At 33.4% G+C, this 25,165-nt stretch overlaps 1 protein-coding gene and 2 non-coding genes across 4 annotated transcripts; 2 read left to right on the forward strand and 1 right to left on the reverse strand.

The window, feature by feature from the left end:
* The first annotated feature begins 1,247 nt into the window (after window positions 1-1,247).
* On the forward strand, window positions 1,248-1,344 carry LOC114269685 (small nucleolar RNA Z103). Its single transcript, XR_003631702.1, has one exon. It is a non-coding gene; the product is annotated as a small nucleolar RNA Z103 (small nucleolar RNA).
* Window positions 1,345-1,481: 137 nt separating this feature from the next.
* Window positions 1,482-1,579, forward strand: LOC114269686 (small nucleolar RNA Z103). The gene has a single exon (XR_003631703.1). It is a non-coding gene; the product is annotated as a small nucleolar RNA Z103 (small nucleolar RNA).
* A 2,127-nt stretch (window positions 1,580-3,706) lies between these two features.
* On the reverse strand, window positions 3,707-13,545 carry SDG40 (SET domain group 40). 2 transcript variants are annotated; one of them, XM_082866976.1, is made up of 7 exons: window positions 13,275-13,545; window positions 13,023-13,170; window positions 12,453-12,584; window positions 12,162-12,302; window positions 11,500-11,811; window positions 6,872-7,474; window positions 3,707-4,064 (listed from the first exon to the last, which is right to left on the reverse strand). In XM_082866976.1, the coding sequence occupies exons 1-7, from the start codon at window positions 13,505-13,507 to the stop codon at window positions 4,035-4,037; spliced, it is 1,599 nt and encodes a 532-aa protein (XP_082723102.1). In that variant the 5' UTR covers window positions 13,508-13,545; the 3' UTR covers window positions 3,707-4,034. The 2 variants fall into 2 exon arrangements, with proteins under 2 accessions (XP_082723102.1, XP_028066833.2); XM_028211032.2 differs by lacking the exon at window positions 3,707-4,064 and having other exon boundaries at window positions 6,795-7,474.
* Window positions 13,546-25,165: the final 11,620 nt, after the last annotated feature.

Consider the following 25,165-nt stretch of genomic DNA (forward strand, 5'->3'; position numbering starts at 1 on the left):
AATAAAATGGCTTTTCATTAGCTTTAGAAAATAATTTTAAAAAAAAAACTGTTAAATGTTTTTTTTCTTCTCATAAAGTAATTTTTTTACAACCTTTATGTAAAAATAATAATAATAATAATAATAATAATAATAATAATAATAATAATAATATATTAATAATGTACCAAAAAAAATTTATTTTATTTTTTATTCTATCACCCTGGCCTCTTGAACATAATTTTTGGTTCCACTCCTGAGTTTCATATTACTCAAAAATATTTAAAATTTTTAACCTACATTTTGTGAGACATTTAATTTTTTTTTAAAGTCATCAATTGTGATTATGAAACTGGTTTAATTAATTATCACTTAATATATGTAATTTAAAATGCTGAATTAAGTTATTAAACAAACTAGAACCTATTCTCTCATTTTACAAAGTGAATTTTTTCTCAATAAAAATTATATAGTGAAGAACAAAATTTGAACATAAAATTTTTAGTCTAATAAACAATATCCTTATCACTTGAATTACAAAAACAAACTATATATCTATTTAATTTAAAATTAAAATTTATATTTTACAAATTTAAAAATATACCCATCAAGTGAACAGACACCCTCTAAGACTAGATCATACTCCTACATCTAACTTCTATTAATAATTTTATTTTTTTAATTATAAAATAAACTGGCCTCAACCCGTTTTGTTGCCGAATATGATACAAACACGGGCAGGGCGGACGCGCCCGAACCGTTGTGACATGAAAGAGATAATCTCTACCGTACACGTGTCTTCATGAGCCAACCTTCGGCCACTGATATTCCAACTCTCTTCGACCTAGGGTTTTGAAGCCGTACTGCTACTCCATCCGCTATATATAACACAAAACCCCCAATCCCAATTTACTCTATGGCTTGGCTGCTCCGTTTTCACGTTCTCTACTCTCTCCTCTTCCTATCCTCTAATTAGGGTTTGATTTCTCTTATTCTCAGCAAATAATTCTTTTCTTATTTATTGGTCTGTTAAGAAACTATGCGTCGAATACTGATTACCAGCACTCTCTCTGCTAAAGAAGAATGGGTGTTGTGTATGAGCCGACGCCATATTTGTCGCTGCTCCGATTCTGCCTTGAACCCTAACTTGTTAGGGGGACTCTTGAAATGAGTCCATTAGAATCAGATTCGGAGAAATTCTTTATATATATATATATATATGTATATTTTAATTTATTGTTTTGAGCTTGAAACATTGTATGAGATTGATGGAAGTGATGAATATTTCCCCAGATGATCGAAACTGAAATTAACGAGCGCTATTCTCTTTCAGAGAAAAATCCAAGCCAGGATATTCTGATCCATCTCTCTTTTTATATGTATATTTATGCGTGTATATATACATATACCTAATCTAATGCTTGTGGATTCTATTTTGATCCGTTTCTGTTGTGTTTTTACTGGATTTTTGTTGATAAGTAACTGAATAAAAAATTATTTCGATGGAGGTGATGATTATTTCCCCAGATGATCTACGCTGAAATTACCGAGCGCTCTTCTCGTTTATCGAGAAAGTCCAAGCCAGGATATTCTGATCCATCTTTTTCGATTAGATAATTCTCAATTCTTGATTTATTAATTAATGCGATCTAATTTTTATTTTTGGAATTTTTTACAATGAAAGTAGGTAGTTATCTTTGTGTAGGTAGGTGACGATTATGATGATTTGGGGCAAACTTAAAAATGTTTGTAAATTCCAATGGTTAATCGTCGCAAATAAACCCAACTTCAAAATTGAGCAGTTGAGGCTCCTTTTTATCATTAGGAGAATCCTGCATTTGAAGGGAGGCTTTCATATCCTATCGCCTTGGGTAGCAGAGTTTCTGCCATTATCTCTTGGGATATGCCATGAGAATTACATTACATACTCTTTCAGATATATGTCAATTACAATTATAAACATTTATGCCTTTCTTTCGTGGCTTGCGTCGTTTTCTCTATACAGGTTGGTGCTAGCTTATGGATGCTTGCATCTTTGGGGATGATTAAGTGTTTAGTTTTTTTTGTTTTAGTTTTAGGCCAGCTTCGGGAGGTTCTGTCCACTCGTTCCTGTTAATGTTGTTTTCATCTATACTTGCCTTTTTGTTTGTTTAGGGTTTTTTTTTTTTTTTTTTTTTTTTTTTTTTGTAATAGTCTCCCCTTATTATGTTCTGTTTTTTATATCAGTGAAGTTCTTCATTCTGCCAAAAAAAATTGTGACAGTAAGTGATTTTTTTATATCAATCATCTTGCCAAAAAAAAAAAAAAATGGGTAACAATAATGTAATTCACTCTTTCATTCATTTACCAATAACAAAGTGATGAAATTTGCTTATTTCCTTGTCATTGTGTAACTGAATTCATTTTTGGATTTATTTGTGTTTTAAATCAAAGTTTTAAAAATTGGACAGACGAGTAAATTAGAAAAGAAATTAGACAGTTGTGTTATTGGTTGAACTATTAGTTGAATTGGAATTGAATAAATATATTAAAATTATATTTAAATAAAAATAAAAATAATAAAATTATAAATTTAAAAAAAATTGAAAATTTTGAATTATCTCAAATATTTTTTACTAAAAAATATAATATTATATTTTAAAATAATATTAATTTTAATTTTTGCATTTTAATTTAAATAATTTGATTAAAAGAAGAAAAAATGCCTGGAAAATATTAAAGTTTTAAATTTTTTTTCTAATAAATTTAATTGAACATTACATGAATTTATTGAGCTTTTTTTTTTAAAGAATTTTCTTTTTTATATATAGGTAGAATTTTTTTTCAATAATTTAAGTTCTCAATAAAATTTTTCACAAGAAAAGATCCTTAAAAAGAGTAAAGAGTTTTTAATCAATGTTATATATATAATACATATATCTATATATAAAGTAAGAAAGAAATAAAAGAAAATTAAAAAAAAATAGTTAAAAAATATCAACAAAAAATTAAAATTTTTAATTTTATCAACCTAGCGGTTTGCCTAACCTTGTCTCTAGGTCATTTGATTTGACAGTTTAATTGTCAGCTTTATTGGTTCTCTCTAAATAGGTTGATTTTTAACTTAAAATGGTTTAGAGAGTATATTCAGACCAAAATTATTCAATTAATTCAGAAAATTTTCTACTTAAAAAATTTAAGTTATTCTATCTATAGTCTATAGGGGTAGACGTGGGTCGGTTGTGGCCACAGAATTTTTAATTCGCCATTCCTCCGCTAAAGTGACGGATTGGAGAAAATTAATCTGTATCCGTCCACCAATCCGGCGGTTGTGGATTGAGCAGATTGGCGGTCTGGCGAATGGATGCGAATCGGTTTGGTGGTTTAAAATTTTATAAATTTTTAACATAATTTAACTTGTGTACTTTCTCAAAAAAAAAAAAATTACAATCAATGACTTAAAAAAATATTACAATCACTGCATGCCTCATTCAAAAAAAAAAAGTTTGAAATTTTAGAATATCATAATTACTGCATGCCTCATCCATATACTATAATCCACATACATAAAGTATTACAATCTGTAGTTCTTAAAATATAAAAACAATTCAAACTACCAAAACTATGAACAGAGTATATCTTTGTATTGTTACATCTATATCTGTTTTTGAAAACAAAAATTAACCAGTATATATTATATTTTCTATTTATTATTTTTAGAGATAGATTTAAAAACTAAAAAATATAAATAAATAATATGTTTATTTTTTTCAATTCAAAAAAGATATTCAAGTTGAAAACTTTTTTTTCAACAGAATATTTGAACTCTTTTTTAATTAAAAACACAAACAAAATATTTAAACAAACTGAAAACACAAAATTTTATAAATTACTAGGAGTGCTCGCGGTTTGGCGGTTTGGTTGCAGCCAAAAGAATCTCAAATCCGCCATCCGTCTGCCAGATTGGCGGATTGGAGAAAATCAATCTGCAACCGTCCGCTCATCATCACGCATCCGTCCAAAATGCGGCGGATTGGTTCGGTTCGGTCGGTTTGGCGGATTGGTATATCCACTGCTCACCCCTTAGCCCATTTTGGATCTGTCAACTATAAAAAAAAAAAATACAAACGGACAAAATAAGCTTAAATAAGATAAAATATTACATTTAACTCATTTATTATATTTTTTTCTTATAAAAGTTAAAAAAGTCAAAAAAATTCAAATCAAACGAGGCTAAAAAAGTCTTTAACACAAAAAAAGTTAGTTATATTAGCTAATACTAAACAAAACTTTAAGGATCATCATTATAAAGTTAAAATTGAAAAAATAAAAAAAATAATTAAAGTTTCGTTTGAAAAGTGGGTTGATTTTTTAATTTTTTTTGCTATTTTAACCTGGGCTAAAAAGTTTAGTTTCGAAAAGGCTTTTTGATTTTTTTTGGCTTTTTTTGTGAGAGAATAGTGTAATGATTATTAGTTGGATGTATATTTTGTTTGTTGTGACTAAAATAGCCTATTTTGTCTGTGTGACTAAAATAGTCAAAAAAAATCTATAAACCATCTTCCCAAACGAAGCTTTAAGTAGATGAAAGGAAGAGTTAAATGTTGCAATTTTTAATTCAGTAGTACAGGACAATAGTTATGGGAGGGTAAAGTGTGATTTACCCTACTATGTTAAACATAAATAGCATGCTTGGTTTGGCTTTATAAAGTGATTTTGGAAAAAAAAAATTTTAAAACTTGTTTGGTTTGTAATTTTTTCAAAATAATTTTCAAAATCACTCTTTTTTATATATTAATCAATCACTTTTTCTCTCTCCTTCTAAATTAATTTTTTCTCTCACACACATATACTCAATTACAACAAAATATCAAATCATTCTAAATTCCTAAACTCTAAAACTATTTTCAAAATATACAACTAAACAAATCAAAAAAAATTCTAAACTCTCTCCCCAAAACAATTTTAAAAAATTACTCTTTCAAAACCAAACCAAACCAAACGTACCCTTTCTAGGACAAATTAAATACTTATAATAAGACTGACTCATAAGTTCTCCATGTTTATAAGCCCTTGCTCTGGTCATAGGAATCTACTGTGTGTGATTATTGCAAGTTCAAACAATAATTCATTTTTTTCTTAATTTAAGTTGTTTTTCTTCCTAAATAAAAAAATATGCATATCAAATAGTTGCCATAACTCTTTAAAAAAAATCATAGTAGTTAACTCTGACTAAAAAGGGTAGAAAAAATGATTGAGAGTTCTAATAAAGAACTTCTAATGAGCTTTAATAGAAGTGGATCCTACTGTGATATTATGCCTGTTTGGCAGAGCTTAATTACAGCTTATTTAAGCTTTCAGCTTAATTTAAGCTATTTTGATGTGTTTAGTTTAGCTTATAGCTTATAGCTTTTTGGAAGTCAGAAATCAGCTTATTCTTTAAGTGGGGCAGGAGATGTTTTAAGAATAAGCTGAAAATCAGTTTAAGCTGAAAGTTATAAGCTATAAGCTGTTGAGGCATAAACTATAAACACTTTCCCACAACTTTACCAAACAGGGCCATTATGTTTTGGCCTTAATTTTATTTTATTTTATTTTTTTTATTCTCTATCACATTATTAGAGTTTCAAAATTAGAGAGATTTATCATTTGCTCAAAGGGTAGTACAATTCCTATTGATGAGTCATAACATAACCAGCCAAATTAGTGTACGTGGTGGTTGTGGTGAAGGCTTGCGTGTGTTGGTCCCTCATTTTGATTTGCGTAAAACATTTGGATTTACCAACAATGGCTCTCAAAGTTTGGAAGTTGAACTAACCACTAGTGTTTCTCAACTTAATTCCCCCAAAGTCCAACCACATCTCATCAAACTCATATTAATCTTTCCAAATCAGTTGTGCCTTTCAACATTTGTTCTCTATAAAATACCCTATTAATGCATGTTCTCTTCAACACACAACAAACTTGTTTAGTACAGAGCCCATCTCCTTCAAAACTTTCTACTCCAATCAAACAATAATGGCAGCTTTTCATAGTTGTTTGGTTGTATCTCTGATCATGGCATTATCACTTTCAAGCATCCAGGCAACCATGGCGGCTCGGGCTGCTCGCCAACTACTGCAGACAACGGTGCCTTCAATCCCATCTCTGCCGAAAGTCACACTGCCTCCATTGCCTACAATGCCGACCATCCCTCAAGCCACATTGCCACCATTGCCGACGATGCCTGCTGCCCCAACCTTACCAAAAACCACATTGCCGCCTTTGCCAAGCACCCAAATTCCATCATCTTTGCCAAATCCAGCATTGCCAACTACCATGCCTACACTTCCTAAGGTGACTCTGCCACCATTGCCAGCTGCTTCACTACCCACCATCCCAACAACAATTCCTTCATTCCCAACCATTCCTACAACCATGCCATCAATTCCTTTCCTCTCACCACCACCATCTAATTAACTAGTCCTGAGCTGAGCTGAGACACCAACATCGTAATCATGCCCACAACTCCTCTCACCACCGCCATTAACCACTAGCCTGAGTCTATATGCCACCATTTCTCATTCATTTATTATGAATAAGTTTGATTCATTGGTATTTTGGCAGTTTGAATCAGTTTATAGTTTAGAGTCAGTTTTCCTGCTTGTATGGATTTCAGTTGTTATTTTGTACAATTTTGCACTTCTGTCAGGGTTTGTTGTTTATGTATGGATTTCATTATTTGTGTTGATCATGGCAATGATTTAACCAAAGTCTTCAACAAGCATAATCATCAAACCAAATGAACTGAAATGAATAAATCATATAATCATCAAACCAATATGAACTCAAATAAATAAATCAAAAATTTTCACATTGAATTATGAGTAATTATCATGGTTGAATCATTTTCAGAAGAGAATTTGTCAATTACCTTAGAACAATAAGCAATGCAGTCAGCTAGGGTTTTCTTGTACCCAAGTCTCCACTGAACTGCCAATTTCCATCTATCCATGTATCTCCTCATCTGCCTCGATTGAAGTAAATTTACACCAGTCTCTGCATTGATAAGACCCTTGCTTTCTGCAAAGACACGAGCCTCACCTTCAAATGCTGACAGGAGTCTCTCAAGCTCTGTGGGAGTACAAAAATCTTGCATTTTGTCAATGGTGTGGAGGAGTAACTTGTCTTCCTCAATTGATGTCACAAATTTGTTCAAAATTACATTGCAGTTCGTCACAATCCATCCCATGACAGTTATCTCGTTCTTCGCTGATAGTTGAGATCCTGAATAAACAAGGTGTCCAACAGATCGCCTCTGGCTTGGAGGGGTTAACCATAACCGCAGAGCAGAGAGTAGGGTGAAGGATGGCTTCCCATTTGGGTGAATGTATAGTGAGTCCTTGGGCCATGAGCACGACGAATAAATTTCAGGTTCTAAGGGAATAAAAGCCTTATCATTTGGGTTTTTATCTAGAAGAAACCCGTAGTGCTCAAGAAGCTCCAAATTTGTGTATGTCCCGTAGCTTAGAAGGACCTGCAAACAAGAAGCCAGTATAACTGCCCTATACGCCAAACCAGAAATATTTTCAGGGAAAAAAAAAAAAAAGAAACGCAAAATGGTGTGCAAATGTCTCGATGAATACAACTTCAACCCTAAAAAACAAGACATGAAATTAAGCCACTTGGAACTCGAAGTACAGACCTATTATAAGGTTGAGCAAAGTAGCAGCCAAAAACTAGCATGTGGTTCTTATTTTATCCTTTCATATCCTATAAGGTTTAATAAATTATTAACGTGTGTTTGTTTGGGTGGACATGACCTTGAGATTGGACTAATAATCCAACAAAATACATAATTTCACGTTTGGCTAAAAAATTGAGGTCTGGATTAGTAGTCCATCCGGACATGGTATCCTGCATATGGAGGACTATTGAATCCAAAGGAAAGGGTGGGATACACAATTGAAGGATCAAAGGGAAGTACAGATTAACTAGTGTTGAAATTATAAAAAAAAACCCTGGCTATTTAGTTGCTTCTCCTTCATGTAATACATGATTTTAATTGTTCGTTAGATTGCCAATGAAAGATACCTTCTGTTGCTATGCTACTATAAAAGTGATTCTTGTATGTTCATTGTGTAAATCTCAAACAACAGATCAATTGACTAATTAAATTTTTAAAAATATGTTTAATTATGTCATAACATATATATATTTTACATAAACTGTTTTGTTTGTTTGTTTTTCCTTACAGATTTTTTTTTTTTTTTTTTTAAATGTAAGGAACTGTCTTTATTTAAAAAGAAATTGTTTCACTGTTTTTCAAGAAACGCATTTGTTTTTAAAATAACACAAATTGTTTTTAATAAAACAGAAAAACTGAAAGAAAAAAAAAACCCGTTTTTTTTTAATAAAATTGGAAAATTGATATTTTACATTTTTAATAAAACAAGAAAGTAGGAAAGCTGATTGAGAAGAGATTGAATTGATCACATTTGTTATGTTTGTTAGGAGTTGTTAAATGTCAAAATTGTACATAGGCATGTCTTTAAAAATAATAAATGATGGAGCAAAAAAAATTCTCATAAATTATAACAGGGTTATTATGGCTACTACACCATGTATTTACTATTATACCCATTCCAAACCCCTCTGCCTCCTAATCCCAGGCCAATCCAAACATGAAATAGGATTTACTATTCAAAAGAATTGATAATCCCCGAACTAACAGCCCAAGGATACTAATCTCATCTAATCCAATCAGTTCAACCAAACATAGCCTTAGAGTAGGACCAAAAATATTTCAAGGCCTGTCTTATTATCATCTCCAGATTTATGGCACTTTCTCAGGAATTCTTTTATTTCGTTTGTAACAGCTGCTTCCTAGGATTTACCTTTTGTTAGTTTTAGCCACTAGTGCTGAATGTCAATCAATACTTCCTCTGCATTTATCGTAATTACATAAAGTTCCAATTTGTTAGGGATTTTAGGTGAAAGCTTTTGTTTATCTAGGATAAGTTATAGATTGTTGCTTAATGCTATCCCAAAAAGCTGGCTGTCACATTTTCTCAATATCTACACATGTAACAAACTGTTTTGCCTTAACATTGAACCTTTAGGATGATGTAAACATGAAAGTCAATTATGATTTATGATATCTTCAAAACATTCATGTTGTAGTTCTACCAAAGTTCATCTTCACAGGTGAAATATACTTGACAGGAGCAAGACATTAAGCATATATGAAAATAATCAACTTCATGAAATTATAAAACCATAAGATCAAGCCCTTCTGAAGTTAACATCAAAATAAGAAGCTTCGATGGTCTCCTGATATGGCAACCTAGTGTAGAGGACAATTGAGGTTAAGTCATTATAAGTTACATCCAATATCATGAATCACTAATGGATGGAGATGTGGAGCATGCTAACAAGACAAATGAAAAACCTGAAATCTACATAGTCAAGAGCTCAAGACATTGTCTAAAAAAGGATTGGTTGAAATTGAAGTCTGATTTTCTGTTTGTTGTTAGCTTGCTGCTAACTTAGTTTGTTTTTCAATGTTTCAAGAGTTATTTGAATTTTTGTAATTTCCAAATTTGCTAGACATGGCTGTCGTTGTGGTCCACAGGTTGTACAATGGGTCAAGTTTTTGTTTTTGAGTCTCAAATGTGGCCTATTTTAGGTTATGGATATTCTAATTGTTCAAAGTTTCTTTGTTTTTTTTATTTGTAGTGTTAACCTAGTAGAATTAGGAGAAGCACAATCACCTATAATATTCATGTACTCATCTTCTTATTTAATGCAGTTGAACTTTGTTAACTTGTGAGAAGATTTTAAAAGCATTGTGCGATGTTTAATGCAACATTACCATCAAAGGCGATCCCTGAATTTTTTGATTGGGATTCTTAGATTCTTCTTTCCTCTCAAGTTCACTTTCTCGAATTACTATTCACAGGTCTAGAACAACCCTCTTCTATCACCAAAACTTGCTACTATCAAGATCTTTTAGCCCTAACCCTTTCTCCTCTCTTTTGGCCTATAATTAATAACACCTTAAACCTTAAGATACATGCCATCTAGAATTTTCAGCAAGCTATTTACTGAAAATTCAGCAACTCTTCTCCTTTAAAACCAAGCCTGTTCTGAGCCCTTTCTATCTACAAACCCTACAATTTTTATTCCACCCTTTCAAAGCCCAAATGTACAGATGTTCAATAACTTTAGCCCACCACAAAATCAACTATAGATGGCATTATTATAAGTTTCCTTGTGCTACATCGGACGGTGACATTAATCATGAGACATCTACGACAGGGTGAACACACTGCTACAACTCCATCAGCACTAAAATGATGAGAACAGTGTTGACTAATCTGATCACAAGCTAGATTCACCTCACTTAACTTTCCTAAAGGATAATCAGTTGATTAAAGTAGAATTAATGTCTCCCACACATAAGCTATCATTCAGTTTGCACAAAATATAATGCTTTTTTTTTTTTTTAATCCTTTAAATTCATAAGTATCTCTCCAATAGCTTCAAAGAAAATGAAGCTTCTACCCTAGTTCATCAACTAAAATAATCTCGTAAGAAAATAACATGCATCATGGGACTTCTACCCAAAACTTCCTCGTAAGTTCTTTTATGAGAAAGCTAAAAGTAAAAAAGCAAAGCCGGTCCCTTAATGCAAGCCTATTGGGATTTATTTATTCTTTTTCCATTAAATTGTTCAATCACTCATTGTGCACATTCTTTATCAAATCAATATACCGTTTGGGGACTTACTTTTTTAGCCAATTAGCCAAAAAGTTACTAAATTAGCCAAAAAGCCAACAACTCATACAAAAAAGTCAAAGATTCTCTTTTCTCTCTACTTTTTGCACATCTTTTCGTAATTAGCCAAAAAGTCATCCCAAACATACAAGTTTTTTTTACTTACCTTTTTAGCCAAATAGCCAAAAAGTTATTAAATTAGCCTGTTCCCAAACGAGGCCTTAGTTTGTGTTTGATAAGTATCACAACAATATATAAGTATCTAACCTATACCCCTTTTCTAAATCTAACGACTAGCCTGAGTAAAAACTTCATCTGTTCAAATTCAGCTCCTTTTGCCACAAAACTTGCAAGTCACACCTTCATTCAGACTACACTCTACCACAAGCAGCTCCCAGTTAATCGCATTTTTGGTTACTCCTACAGAGTGTAAGGCATAATAATATCATTAACAGTAAGACAATCATTTGTTAATACTTCAACAATTGCAGAGTTAACGCATTCAAATTTCATTTGAGACATCTCATGTCACTCCTATAAATGTTCAACATGTCGGAAACACTATTTGGAAGCCCTGATTGACATTTGACCAGTTACTTCACAGGCTTAGATTTTCAAATATATGTGTACACAATCTATACACTAAATGATATACCAAAACCAGGGCCACAAGACCACAAATAACCGCTAATGGAATAAATTATTGAAAAACCACATATAGCTGCCATACTACCTAATATAATGCATTATGTTCTAAAAGGAAACAAGAATGATTAGCAATACCTGCTCTCCTTTTTTATAGTTTCTTCTAGCATAGAAGCAATACGCAGAGACATTATCCTCATAGCCACCATCCGTTAATCTCAGTAAATTTGGATCAATCTGCTCTACATCAAATTGTTCTGTGGTGTCTCCATTCCATGAAAAATTTACTTGCATGGAAGAGGCATTTTTCCTACTACTTGAGTCTTCAAAGACAAAGGGGTCTTCAGAATCAAAGTCCTCCTCCCCAGGTGCAGCATAATTGAACAAGTCCCCCACAGGGCATAAACACCCAGCATTATCCCATGGTACATGCAATGTACGGGAGGATATCTTCAAGCATATGTTGAAATTATCAAATTCTAAAAGTTTGAAAATTAGATGGAAAGAATTGAGAATAACAATCATAGAAGCTATGAATTACGCCCAAAGATACTATCACTTCCAATAAGTAATAAAACAATGAATCAATCAATACAAAAATGACATATTATTTTGAGCATTCCTTCAATCATTTAACTTAACGCATTAACTTTTTTCCTTAATGGTGTGAAACCCTTGATCAAAGCTAGATAAGTTTTAGCTCCATATGGCTGACTGACTCAGAAAACTGCATCAACACACCAATGGACAACACATTTTGCAGGGCATTATTTATTACAAAAAGCACCAAACGTACTTACACTTGCAGAAGCCCAAAGCCATGCCCTAAAAGTTAGGAGACGACGATTTAACTTTAGTTCTTTCATAAGGGAAATAGCTTCTTTCCAATCGAATTCAGCCTTCACTGTGGCCTTTTCTGCAGCCCAGATAGCATCATTCACCTGAAAATCATGTCAGATACTTGAGGAAAACATTTTCTTCTTTTCATTTTCAAAAGCAAGTAGCATCTTAAATAAATAACATTTGATATTAACAAAAGCACAATTACTATATTCAAGGAAAGAACAAATTTGTAATCTTGGAAAACAAACTTGGAAAGCTTGTGTCTCAAATTGACCAAAACATGGTAGCGTATCGTAACAGCGGGGTAACTGCATCAGGTAGGGATACCACCAAGAACTCTTTCCCTTGCCCATTTCATATAACAAACAAACAGTCAATATCTGCATTTAGAAACAAAGAAGAAAAAGAAGAAATTTAGACAAGGGTAAGTATTCAAAAATGCAACAGAGACAACCAAATGAACTATCACTACCCCAATAAAATCCCTATTTGAAAAACTTTGATTTTTCTTTACAAAAGTTAGAATTTGAATGCTTTATCCTATAATTAGCTGAATAAAGACTCGGACTTTTTGATCCTCTGTTTATTAGGAACTACTAATTAGAAGATTAAGCAACTTCAAAGTATTCATTTCCTTTCTTCTTCTTCTTTGCTATAATCATCATTTACTCTGTAAAATTAGAATTAGATTTTTCAAATGATACAACCGAATACGTGAAACATGATATGTAACAACTAAGCAGGCTCAGCTAGTTGGTTGTAAAATTTTCTAGGAAACCAAACGGCGAATAAGGAAAAGATTAGTGAGAGTGTGAAACCTGAGTGGAGGAGAGAGAAGGGTGTTTATTGATGGAAAGAGAGAGTGGCTGGTCTTTGAGTAGAATTTGAGTGGTGATTAGGGCTGATTTTGGAACTCTGAGGATCAATTCGCCTTTTCTAAGATCACGGATAGCTGCTAAGCCTCTCCTGCACCATACACATCCAATCACACATGAAAATATATACACATAGATATAGATATAGATATGATTGAGAATTTGAGATAGAAGATTGGGAATTATTAGATATACCCGCCAGAGTCAGGGAATTGTGAGACGGAGAGAGATTGACCGAGACATGAGGAGGAGGAGGAGGAGGAGGAGGAGAGAGGGCGGTTCGACGATGGAGAGTCTGATATTCCGATCTCTGCAGCCCATTTCAGCAAGCTTTCTAGGCTTCCTTCTTCTTCTTCTTCTTCCTCTTCCATATCTCTCTCTGTCTCTGTGTTCTGCTTTTTCACAGTCGTGAAATAGCACTTGGACATTGGGTTTTTTTTTTTTTTTTTATAAGCCTGAATTAGGAATCATGAAATCCGTAATCTGATCCAATTAGTTCAGTCTAAGTCTAATTTAGCCTCCGTTTAGAAAGTGGGTTGGTTTTTTGGTTTTTTGGTTTTTTTTGGCTATTTTAGCCTGGGCTAAAAAGCTTGGTTTGGGAAGATTTTTTAGTTTTTTGGTTTTTTTGACTTTTTTTTGTGAGAGAAGAATGTAATGATTATAGGTTGGATGTGATGTTTTGTTTGTTATGGCTAAAATAGCCTATTTTGTTTTTTGTGGCTAAAATAGCCAAAAAAACCTGAAAAAGCCCTTGCCAAACACAGGCTTAGGTTTGAATTAGTTTTTGAATTCGTGGTTCGGCTTTGAATTGAAAAATTAAAAATTCGTAGTTATTTCGAATTGAATCCTATGGTTCCGAATTAGAAACGATCCATAAAAGTGTATATTTTTATTATATACCATTCTCCATAGTATTTTATCTTATTTCATATAAAATTTAAATCCAAAACTAAACTCGCATAATATCTTTTTTTATTATTTTTGTTTGCTAGTTTTTACCGTTAATTTGTAATGATCTAAATACTTATGATGAAATTAATTTTCTTATGATTGTTTAAATTTTAAAACAATATGTCGCTATTATGAAAAAACATGTTGTTATTGTGAAACTAATATGGTGTTATATTTATATTTTTATGAAATTAAAGTATTATATATATATTTTTTGTTATTTAATTATATAAATCTGTGATCCTAAACCGATCTAATCCGTTCTTAAATGAATTAGTTCGGATTGATTCTACGATTTAAATGGATTGGATTGATTTCAATTTTTTAGAAACCGTAAATAATAGATTGATCACAATTTTACTCCAATCCAATTCAATCTGGACCATACTTTCCCTAATTTTTTTTTTCTTCATATATTTCCCATTTTAGCTGATTTAGCAATTTCTCAATTTTGAGTGACCGACTACAAAACCCATTTTTAATAGGGCAGCGAAAAGGTCGGTTGACGTAAAACAGCCCCAAGAGTAGAAGTGGTTTTTTTTTTTTGGTTTTTGTTTTTGTTTTTTGGTGGGGGGGGGGGGGGTTGGTTTTGGTTTTTGTTTTTGTTTTTGGGCGGGGGGGGGGGGGGGTTTGTTGTGTTTAATTTTAAATTTTTTAAATAGATTTAAAAGTTTTGTATTTATCTGTCTTCTTTTTTTCATATATCTTTGCTTTTTCTTTTTCTCATATCGGCGACAATTACAATTACGTTTTCCTTCTTTTCTATCTCTTTTTAATCTATAATCACCGGCAACCAACGACCACTATTGATTAGGGTTCATTAATAACCACCGAGTATCGACTCATTACTTCGGGCTCATCAACGACGAAAGAGATGAGTTTCTAACAAAGAAAATGAGTAAATCTATTTATATCTGTTGTAGATATCAAATATCTACATTACATCTAAGCAGATTTATGTTAGATCCGGCTATATCTAAACCAAAAATAGTTACCGAAGTACAAGTTGTTGAAAAAATGGTTTAATATAGGCATATTTTTTAACTCATTTTTAAGTGGGCCCCGAACGTATTTTGGGGCGGGTCCGAAGAGGTGAAGTGTTCCTTACCACGTGGCAAGTCACACGGTGAAGACGGAACGTCAAAACCATTTATGAGTGAATGGAAAGTTGACGTCCTTTTCGAGTCTAACATTATTTTTTTTAGATAAAATTCATTTGAATTTTTTCAATAAAAAAAATATTGTGAGAATTTAATTTGATTCTAAGTTTATTTTTTGGTTTCCTTAAGTGGTTTCCTAAAAATGATTAAACTATTCAAATAGTTATATATATATATATATTCAAATAGTTTAATATATATATATATATATAAATAGTTTTATATATATATATATATATATATTTCAATAGTTTAAATTAAATTAAAGTTCCTTCATGTTGACTTAGTCCACTACGGTTCTAAGGCCTCGTTTGAGAACAGGCTAATTTAGTAACTTTTTGGCTGTTTGGCTAAAATATGAGCTAAAAAAAACTAGTATGTTTGGCATGACTTTTTAGCTTTTTACGAAAAGATGTGCAAAAAGTAGAGAGAAAAGAGAATCTTTGACTTTTTAGTATGAATTGTTGGCTTTTTGGCTAATTAACTTTTTGACTTTTTGGCTAAAAAGTTCGGTTGCCAAACGAGGCCTAAGTTTGAATTATTGGTGTTGGTTGTGCAAACGGTCCGGATTTGTTTGTATTTTAACAGGTTGCAATTTTGTTTAAAAAAATAAATTTGAACTAAACCTGTTCAATTTTGTTATGCACCTGTTCACTTCAAGGAAGCACCTTTTCGGGTCTAATTTTTTGCCTATATAAATATAGATACTTTTTCAGCAGGTGAGAGGATCCCAAAAATCAGTCTGAAATATTATTTGCTGTCCAGTTTGTTATCTTTGGTGCATTAGTGCATTAATCTATATTTTTTTAGGAATAAATTTCAAAGAGTTAGGACATAGGTTTGGTTCGCCGAACAAATTGTTTGGAGTACTACTACAATTTGTGAAGATCATTGTATCCTGGGAGATAGACGCCGCTCAACCGTAAGTACCGTAGCGGGGCGAATCTGTCTTAAGGACAGAGTGTCACACACTCGATTTGGTCTTGAATTATTTATTCGGTTCAACGAAATAAATTCTGTAAGATTTATTTATTTTTGTTTGTTTATTTCTAGTTATTTTATTTACACAGAAGATTGATCCAACAATCTTATGACAGATTCGAATTATTCTGTTTACAGAATTTTTCGTTTGTTTTCTTTTTTTTTTTCATTCTTCGTAAAATAATTTCGAAAGAAAATTATTTTCTGTGGATTTACAAAATAATATTCTGGTTGGAAAAATAAATAGTGATTATATGCTATTTGACAGAGAGTAGTAATATACTGTCTATTTTCTTTGACAACAACTAGTAGTACGATACTGGTGCCATTAATAATTCAGAATATATTTTTGTGGAATTTTTTCAGAAATTAATTTTGGGTTTTAGAAATTATTTTCTGAGTTTTCATTACTTAAAATTCTGTTTTAGTATTTTAATTATTGAAGTGCTATAGAAATTAATTTTCTGTGTGGAATTAATTTGGTTGAATAAAATTTTATTTTATTTCCAAATTAATTGAAAAATAAAAATTATTTTCTTATTTCTTTTATTTTACAGAATTTAATTTCTTGTGGGGAATTAATTTGGTTAAATAAAATTTTATTTTATTTCCAAATTAATTGAAAAATAAAAGTTATAGTTTTTATTTCTTTTATTTTACAGAATTTATTTTTCTGTGTGGAATTAATTTGTTTAAATAAAATTTTATTTTATTTTCAAATTAATTGAAAAATAAAAGTTACATTTTTGTTTCTTTTATTTTTACAGAATTTAATTCTGTGAATTTGGTTTAATTTTCTGTGTAGTGAAAATTCTAACTATAAATTTGTTTTATAAATTAGAATTGATGGCTACTGAAACAAATGCCCAAACAAGTACTACTGTGGTGGCTGCAATTGCACCAACCCCCTCTCCTGTGATGACAGTACCAATAAATCATGGAGAGAGAAGCCAGAGAAGTTCTCAGGAACTGACTTTAAAAGATGGCAACAGAAAATGTTGTTTTATCTTACAACTCTGAACCTGACTTGTTTCCTCCGTGAAGATGCTCCTATCCTGAAAGAGGATGAAACTGACCGGCAAGTGGTTGCTGCGGTTGATGCTTGGAAACATGCCGATTTTCTTTGCCGGAATTACGTCTTGAATGGACTTGACAACATATTATACAACGTCTACAGTCTAATCAAGACAGCAAAGGAACTTTGGGAATCGTTGGAGAAAAAGTACAAAACGGAAGATGCCGGCTCAAAGAAATTTGTGGTTGGCAGATTCTTGGATTTTGTAATGGTTGATTCAAAAACTGTGATCAGCCAAGCTCAAGATTTCCAACTCATTCTGCATGACATTCACACAGAAGGCATGTCTCTAAGTGAATCCTTCCAAGTTATAGCCTTAATTGAAAAATTACCAAAAGGCTGGAAGGAATTCAAGAACTACCTCAAACACAAGCGCAAAGAAATTTCTATAGATGAGTTAATTGTGCGTTTGAGGATTGAGGAGGACAATCGCAATTCTGAAAAGCGGGCTGGTAAGAATCCTATAGAGTCTAAGGCAAATGTGGTGGAACATGTTTCAAAAACCAAGAAACGAAAGTCTTCTGGAGAAAGTTCATCACAAGGCTCTAAAGGGGGGATAATAAAAAGTACAAGTTTAATGGCAAATGTTATATCTGTGACAAAGAGAGACATCGGGCCAAAGATTGTTGTAGCAAAGGCAAAAGCAAAAGAAGAACAAGCAAGAAGCCTGCTTAAGCCCATATGACCGAAGTGGACAATATTTCCAATGGTGTCGATGACATCAATCTTTCTGCAGTTGTTTCCGAGGCTAATCTTGTCGGAAATGCTAAAGAATGGTGGGTGGACATTGGTGCTACTCGCCATATTTGTGCCGACAAAAAGATGTTCACATCTTATTCTATAGTGGACAATGGTGAACAACTCTTTATGGGCAACTCCTCAACTTCTAAAGTTGAAGGACAAGGAAAGATTGTACTCAAGATGACATCAGGAAAGGAACTCACTCTCAACAATGTGCTGCATGTATCGGACATTCGCAAGAATTTAGTTTCTGGATCTTTGTTGAGTAAGAATGGATTTAGGCTAGTTTTTGAAAGTAACAAGTTTGTACTTACCAAAAACGGGATGTATGTAGGAAAAGGTTACATGTCTGATGGCATTTTCAAGTTAAATGTAATAACCGTTGTACCCTCAGTTATTAATAATACTACATCTTCTTCTTACTTGCTTGAGTCTTCAAATTTATGGCATGGTAAACTAGGACATGTTAATTATGGATCTTTGCGTAGATTAATTAATATGGAATGTTTATCTAATTTTAACATTGATTCAAATCATAAATGTGAAGTTTGCGTTGAAGCAAAATTATCTAAAATTCCTTTTCATTCAATTGAAAGAAGTATGAAACTACTTGAATTAATTCATAGTGATATTTGTGATTTTAAATCAATTCAAAATAGAGGTGGGAAAAAGTATTTTATCATTTTTATAGATGACTAAACTAGATATAGTTATGTTTATTTAATTCGAACCAAGGATGAAGCTTTGGAAACTTTCATTCAATATAAGAATGAAGTTGAAAATCAACTTGGTAAGAAAATCAAGAAACTTAGAAGTAATAGAGGTGGTGAATATGAATCACCTTTTGGTGAATTTTGTAAAGAACATGGAATAATTCATCAAACTACCGCTCCTTACTCACCTCAGCAAAATGGAATTGCTGAAAGGAAAAATAGGACTTTAAAAGAAATGATGAATGCCATGTTAATCAGTTCTGGATTACCTCAGAACTTGTGGGGGGAAGCAATACTTTCTGCTAATTATATTTTAAATGAAGTACCCCGAAAGAAAGTGAATCAAACACCTTATGAAATGTGGTATGGTAGAGTACTATCCTACAAATACTTAAAAGTGTGGGGGTGTTTGGCTAAAGTAGCTATTCCTAGTCCTAAAAAACTAAGATAGGTTCTAAGACCATTGATTGCATTTTCATTGGTTATGCCAAGAATAGTAGTGCATATCGATTTTTGATTCATAAATCAAAACATACCGAAATGCATGTAAATACTATTATTGAGTCTCGGAATGCATTTTTCTTTGAACATGTATTTCCAAAGAAGACTGGACAAGAGACTAGTACTAATAAAAGATCTTTTGATGCTATTACTAGTCAGGATCAAGAACATGATCAAGAACAAGAGTTAGACCAAAATGAGGAAGAAGAACCTAGGCGTAGTAAACGTGCTAGAACCTCAAAATCTCTTGGTCCAGATTTTCTAACATTTTTGTTAGAAAATGAGCCTTTAACTTTTAAAAAGGCTATGTCCAGTCCTAAAGCTCCTTTATGAAAAGAAGCTGTCAACAGTGATGTTGAATCCATCGTGCAAAATCACACTTGGGAATTTGTGGATTTGCCACCAGGTTGTAAACCTCTTGGGTACAAGTGGATTTTCAAAAGAAAATTGAAAGCGGATGGATCAATAGACAAATACAAGGCAAGACTTGTAGTCAAAGGTTTTAGACAAAAAGAAGGTCTAAATTACTTTGACACATACTCACCGGTTACTAGAATAACATCCATTAGAATGCTAATTGCCATTGCATCTCTATACAATCTAGAAATTCATCAAATGGATGTTAAAATCGCTTTCTTAAAGGTGAGTTAAATGAAGAGATTTACATGGAACAACCAGAAGGGTTTTCTGTTCCAGGGAAAGAAAAGAAAGTGTGTAAATTGGTTAAATCATTATATGGTTTAAAACAAGCGCCAAAGCAATGGCATGAGAAATTTGACAAGGCAATGATGTCAAATGGATTTAAAATTAATGAGTGTGACAAATGTGTTTATATTAAAAACACGGATAAAGGTTATGTCATTGTATGTCTTTATGTAGATGATATGCTCATCATAGGTAGTAATAATGACATGATTAAAACTACCAAGAAAATGTTGAATAAACATTTTGACATAAAGGATATGGGCATTGCTGATGTAATTCTTGGTATGAAAATTACCAAAACATCAGAAGGATATGCTTTGTCACAATCTCATTACATTGAGAAAATACTTGACAAATTCAGCAAAGATGATGATCATCTTGCTAGAACACCTGTAGATGTTAATTTGTATCTTTCTAAAAATGTACAGGAAAGTATTTCTCAATCAGAGTATGCCCAAATTATTAGAAACTTAATGTACTTGATGAATTGCACTCGCCCAGATATAGCTTATGCAGTAAGTAAATTAAGTAGATATACGAGTAATCCGGGAGTAGAACACTGGAAAGCAATTATAAGGGTTCTAAGGTATCTCCGATTTACTCGTAATATTGGGCTGAATTATACTAGATATCCAGCAGTACTTGAAGGATACTGTGATGCAAATTGGATTTCGGATACTAGAGACTCGAAGTCCAACAGTGGGTATGTCTTTACTCTGGTGGGGTGGCTGTATCTTGAAAATCTTCCAAACAGACTTGTATTGCTAGGTCTATTATGGAATCTGAATTCATAGCTCTAGACAAAGCAGGGGAAGAGGTAGAATGGCTTCGCCACTTCCTTGAAGATATTCCAATATGGCCAAAACCGGTGCCTGCTATATGCATACATTGCGATAGTCAATCTGCAATAGGTAGAGCACAAAGTCATATGTATAACGGTAAGTCACGACACATTCGCCGTCGATATAACACCGTAAGACAACTACTCTCTAATGGAATTATTTCTATAGAATATGTTAAGTCTAAAGACAACATAGCGGATCCACTAACCAAAGGGTTAGCAAGAGAGCTAATTGAGAATTCATCGAGGGGAATGGGACTAAAGCCTATGAAATAAGAGTTACCACAATGGCAACCCAACCTAGTTGACTGGAGATCCCAAAATCTAGGTTCAAAGGGACAACCAAGTTGTGAATGACTCAGAAGGATCACTGGGGAGTCTAACTCCTACCCATTTCTTTGATGAAATAGTGATGTCTGCAGCGGTTTAGGTTAAGTAATACTTTTAATGATTCTTATATCTAGGTAAACCTAGTGGAGTATGGCAGGATACTTTTCATAAGAATCACCTACGTGAGTGTGAACTGGGCCGGTTCTATAAGATTTGTGAAGGGCTACAAGTCTTTAGAGCACTCATGAAAGACCAGGATGTTCAGGGCCAAAATGAACACAATAGTGAGAACTAAACTGTGTCTGGGGATATACTGTGTGAGTTCTATTGTCTTGGTTTACACAAACGGCTGAACAGTTCAAGACATCATGTTCACTGTTTAGCTAGTAAATCCGATAGTGTCTCACAAGGGAAGGTTCAAAGCCAAAAGCTACCTATCCTATGCAGAATATTACCAATTTCTGTACTCTCTGTAATTAGATCATGTTGTTGCATTTTCTCTCCGTCAAATTCCATTCATGTAGGGGATTATTGGAAAAATGGTTTAATATAGGCATATTTTTTAGCTCATTTTTGAGTGGGCCCCGAACGTATTTTGGGACGGGTCCGAAGAGGTGAAGTGTTCCTTGCCACGTGGCAAGTCACACGATGAAGACAGAACGTCAAAACCATTTATGAGTGAATGGGAAGTTGACGTCGTCTTCGAGTCTAACATTATTTTTTTTTAGATAAAATTCATTTGAATTTTTTCAATAAAAAAAATATTGTAGGAATTTAATTTGATTCTAAATTTATTTTTTGGTTTCCTTAAGTGGTTTCGTAAAAATGATTAAACTATTCAAATAGTTATATATATATATATATTCAAATAGTTTAATATATATATATATATTTATATATATATATATATATATTTCAATAGTTTAAATTAAATTAAAGTTCCTTCATGTTGACTTAGTCCACTACGGTTCTAAGTTTGAATTATTGGTGTTGGTTGTGCAAACGGTCCGAATTTGTTTGTATTTTAACAGGTTGCAATTTTGTTTAAAAAAATAAATTTGAACTAAACCTGTTCAATTTTGTTATGCACCTGTTCACTTCAAGGAAGCACCTTTTCGGATCTAATTTTTTGCCTATAAATATAGATACTTTTCCAGCAGTTGAGAGGATCCCAAAAATCAGTCTGAAATATTATTTGCTGTCCAGTTTGTTATCTTTGGTGCATTAGTGCATTAATCTACATTTTTTTAGGAATAAATTTCAGAGAGTTAGTGTCACGACCCCAAACCGCGCCTAGTAGTTTGGTGCCGTGATGGCCAGTAATCCGAGATTACCGAAGGCTAACTTTCAAAATTCACACACAATCAGAGTATAAATATATGGGGCTCACAAGTACGGAAGCAATAATCTAAAATACAAGTGGTCCATAAGAGCAGTGTATAAGTCAAATGAAATGACATACATCTTTATATAGCTTTAAAACTTGAATACAAATAAAATAAAGTACAAAATACATGTTACATCTTGATAAAAGGCTTCTCAAGCCGACATGTTCAAAATACATAAGCTTCAAGATTGCCGACATAAACAAAAACACTTGAGCCACAAATCATGAAACATAATCTTCTAGTTTGCCAACATCCTCACTGCCGACATAACATACATGCAAAACAAACATCTCAGCGTAGCCGACTTCTTGCTTGATACCTACATACATACATAGGAAGGGTGAGCTTGGATACTCAGTGAATGGTACAAGTAATAAAGGGGTTAAATGAATGATTCCCGAGGTCTTTTCAAAACAATACATAGTATATCTTTGCCAAAACCATACATAACATAGCTTAGCTTGGCTTGAAACAAAACATCATTCGAACCTTAGTCTTTCAAAACTTGCTTACTTAACATACGTCAATTCAAAACATGGGGTGATGACATCCCGGCAAAACAAAAGCATAACCTCAGCATAACCTTGGTCCTTCAAAACTTACTTACTTACTTACAAGACCCACACTGTAAACCGTCAGTGGCAAAACAAGACAAAGCAAGGGAGATATCTCAAACAAGGGTGCTGCGAAAGTTTAGAGTCCTCCAGCATGAGGGACCTATGTTACAAAGGCCCGTAGCCCTTTAACACTTGGGTGCTGCGCAAGTTTAGAGTCCTCTAGCACAAGGGACTTATGTTACAAGGGCCCGTAGCCCTTTAACACTTGGGTGCTGCGCAAGTTTAGAGTCCTCCAGCACGAGGGACTTTCCGAGAATGTCGTCAAAACAAAGCTTACTCGATACATTGCCATTCAAAACAAAGCTTATACTTTATACATAAAATAGGGATATCATTTATGCTTAACAAATACTTTTATCAAAACAAGGCAAAGCTTTATCAAAACCTTAAGAACATAAATTTATTAAAAATACCATTCACATAGTTCTTGGGACGTCGAGATCAAAGCAAAGGTCCAAGTCCTACAAACACATAGCAAAGCATACTGAACGTACTTCTCAAAACAAGTCTTACATGCATGCAAATGATCTCGGGAAAACATGCTGGAAGTCAAAACACTGTTTTACATGTCAGGAAGACATGCTGGGTACCAACCAGGTCTTTGCTGAGGTCCCACGCCTCCTGGCCGAGGTGTGGCTACCTAGGCTTTTCGACGTGCGGCTGCATGCCGAGGTGCGCACAAGACAACTAAAGGTGTAAGTGATCATGCAAGGTAGGCCAAGATGAGATACGATGCTTGGCCTAAGTGTGAGGTCTAGGTAAGAGTGATCTCGACGACTACACTTCGAGAAGTGAGGCCTAGAGATCTGGGTTTCCACCCGTGAAGAACAGGAAGAACATGAACATGAAGATCATGAAGAACATGGATGCCAAAATCACAACTCCTTTATTTACAAAATCTGGGATTTCATGCTATGAGTTCGAAAACATAGACCTAGGTACCCATACTTGAAAATCATGTGAAAACAAACACAAAAACATGAATCTTGGCATGAACTTTCGGATCAAAACATGGCTTTTCTTGAAGAACACATGAATGCTATTTTCTCTTTCTAAAACCGAACTTCAAAGCAATACATGGTTTACAAATCATATTCAATCATGCAATGCAATAACATGAACATGAAGAACGACAAGAGCAGATCAAGAATCTAACCTTAGAACACGGATCTAACGGTTCGATCTCTAGGGATCAAGCTTGGAAATCTACTCTCCCTAAAGAACTCTTCTTCTACCTCTCTCTCCTCTTCACAACAAGATACAACAAATGATAGGTTTCCTCTCTCTATCGGCTGACTTAACACTCAGCTCGGACACGTGGCAACGGCTGGTTGGCTCTCCTAAAAAAGGTGATAGATTTACAAGACAAGACTATGACAAAGCGTATCTAACAAGCTACCCGGTAAGGCACTCCGGCAAGTGATGACATCGGCTAAGGACAAAGCTTCGGCAACTAAGGTGACAATGACCTCGGCTAGGAAGGACAACACCTGACTAAGTTGTGCCACACCTTGGCCTAGATGTGCCACACCTCGGTCTAGGTCATACCACTCCAAGACAAGATCACTCAGGTGCAAAGGTAACATCTCGGCCTTGGTGATTCACACCTCGACCTAGATAATGACATCTCGGCCAATATGTCAAGGCGAAAATGGAGGTCAACAAAGGGGTTCCAAGACACTTCTAGACTGAAGATGATCTCGGCTTGGAATGATCTAGGCTTAACATAACAGGAAAGGGACAAAGCATGCATACAATACTTAGACAAATCACATAAACACAAAACAAGACAAGATTCATGAATGCAAACTTATCGAGACAAAGTTATGTAAATGAACATGAATATGACCATGACATGAATATGGGTCGTTACAGCATCTTAACATGGCAAAACATACAAATGTATGCAAACATGACTAGAACACAAAATGTGGGTTGTTACAGTTAGAACATAGGTTTGGTTCGCCGAACAAATTGTTTGGAGTACTACTACAATTTGTGAAGATCATTGTATCCTGAGAGATAGACGCCGCTCAACCGTAAGTACCGTAGCAGGGCGAATCTGTATTAAGGACAGAGTGTC

Source organism: Camellia sinensis, chromosome 4 (assembly GCF_055761805.1).
Source record: "Camellia sinensis isolate YWXY chromosome 4, ASM5576180v1, whole genome shotgun sequence".
NCBI classification, from domain to species: domain Eukaryota; kingdom Viridiplantae; phylum Streptophyta; class Magnoliopsida; order Ericales; family Theaceae; genus Camellia; species Camellia sinensis.

Excerpts from the sequence above, each read along its gene's own strand:
- SDG40 (XM_028211032.2), bottom strand. The coding sequence starts at position 13,507 with ATGTCCAAGTGCTATTTCACGACTGTGAAAAAGCAGAACACAGAGACA. Across the intron at positions 13,171-13,274 it reads CAATTCCCTGACTCTGGCGG|GAGAGGCTTAGCAGCTATCC; the intron begins GTATATCTAATA and ends TGTATGGTGCAG. Across the intron at positions 12,585-13,022 it reads CTTCTCTCTCCTCCACTCAG|ATATTGACTGTTTGTTTGTT; the intron begins GTTTCACACTCT and ends TTCTAAATGCAG.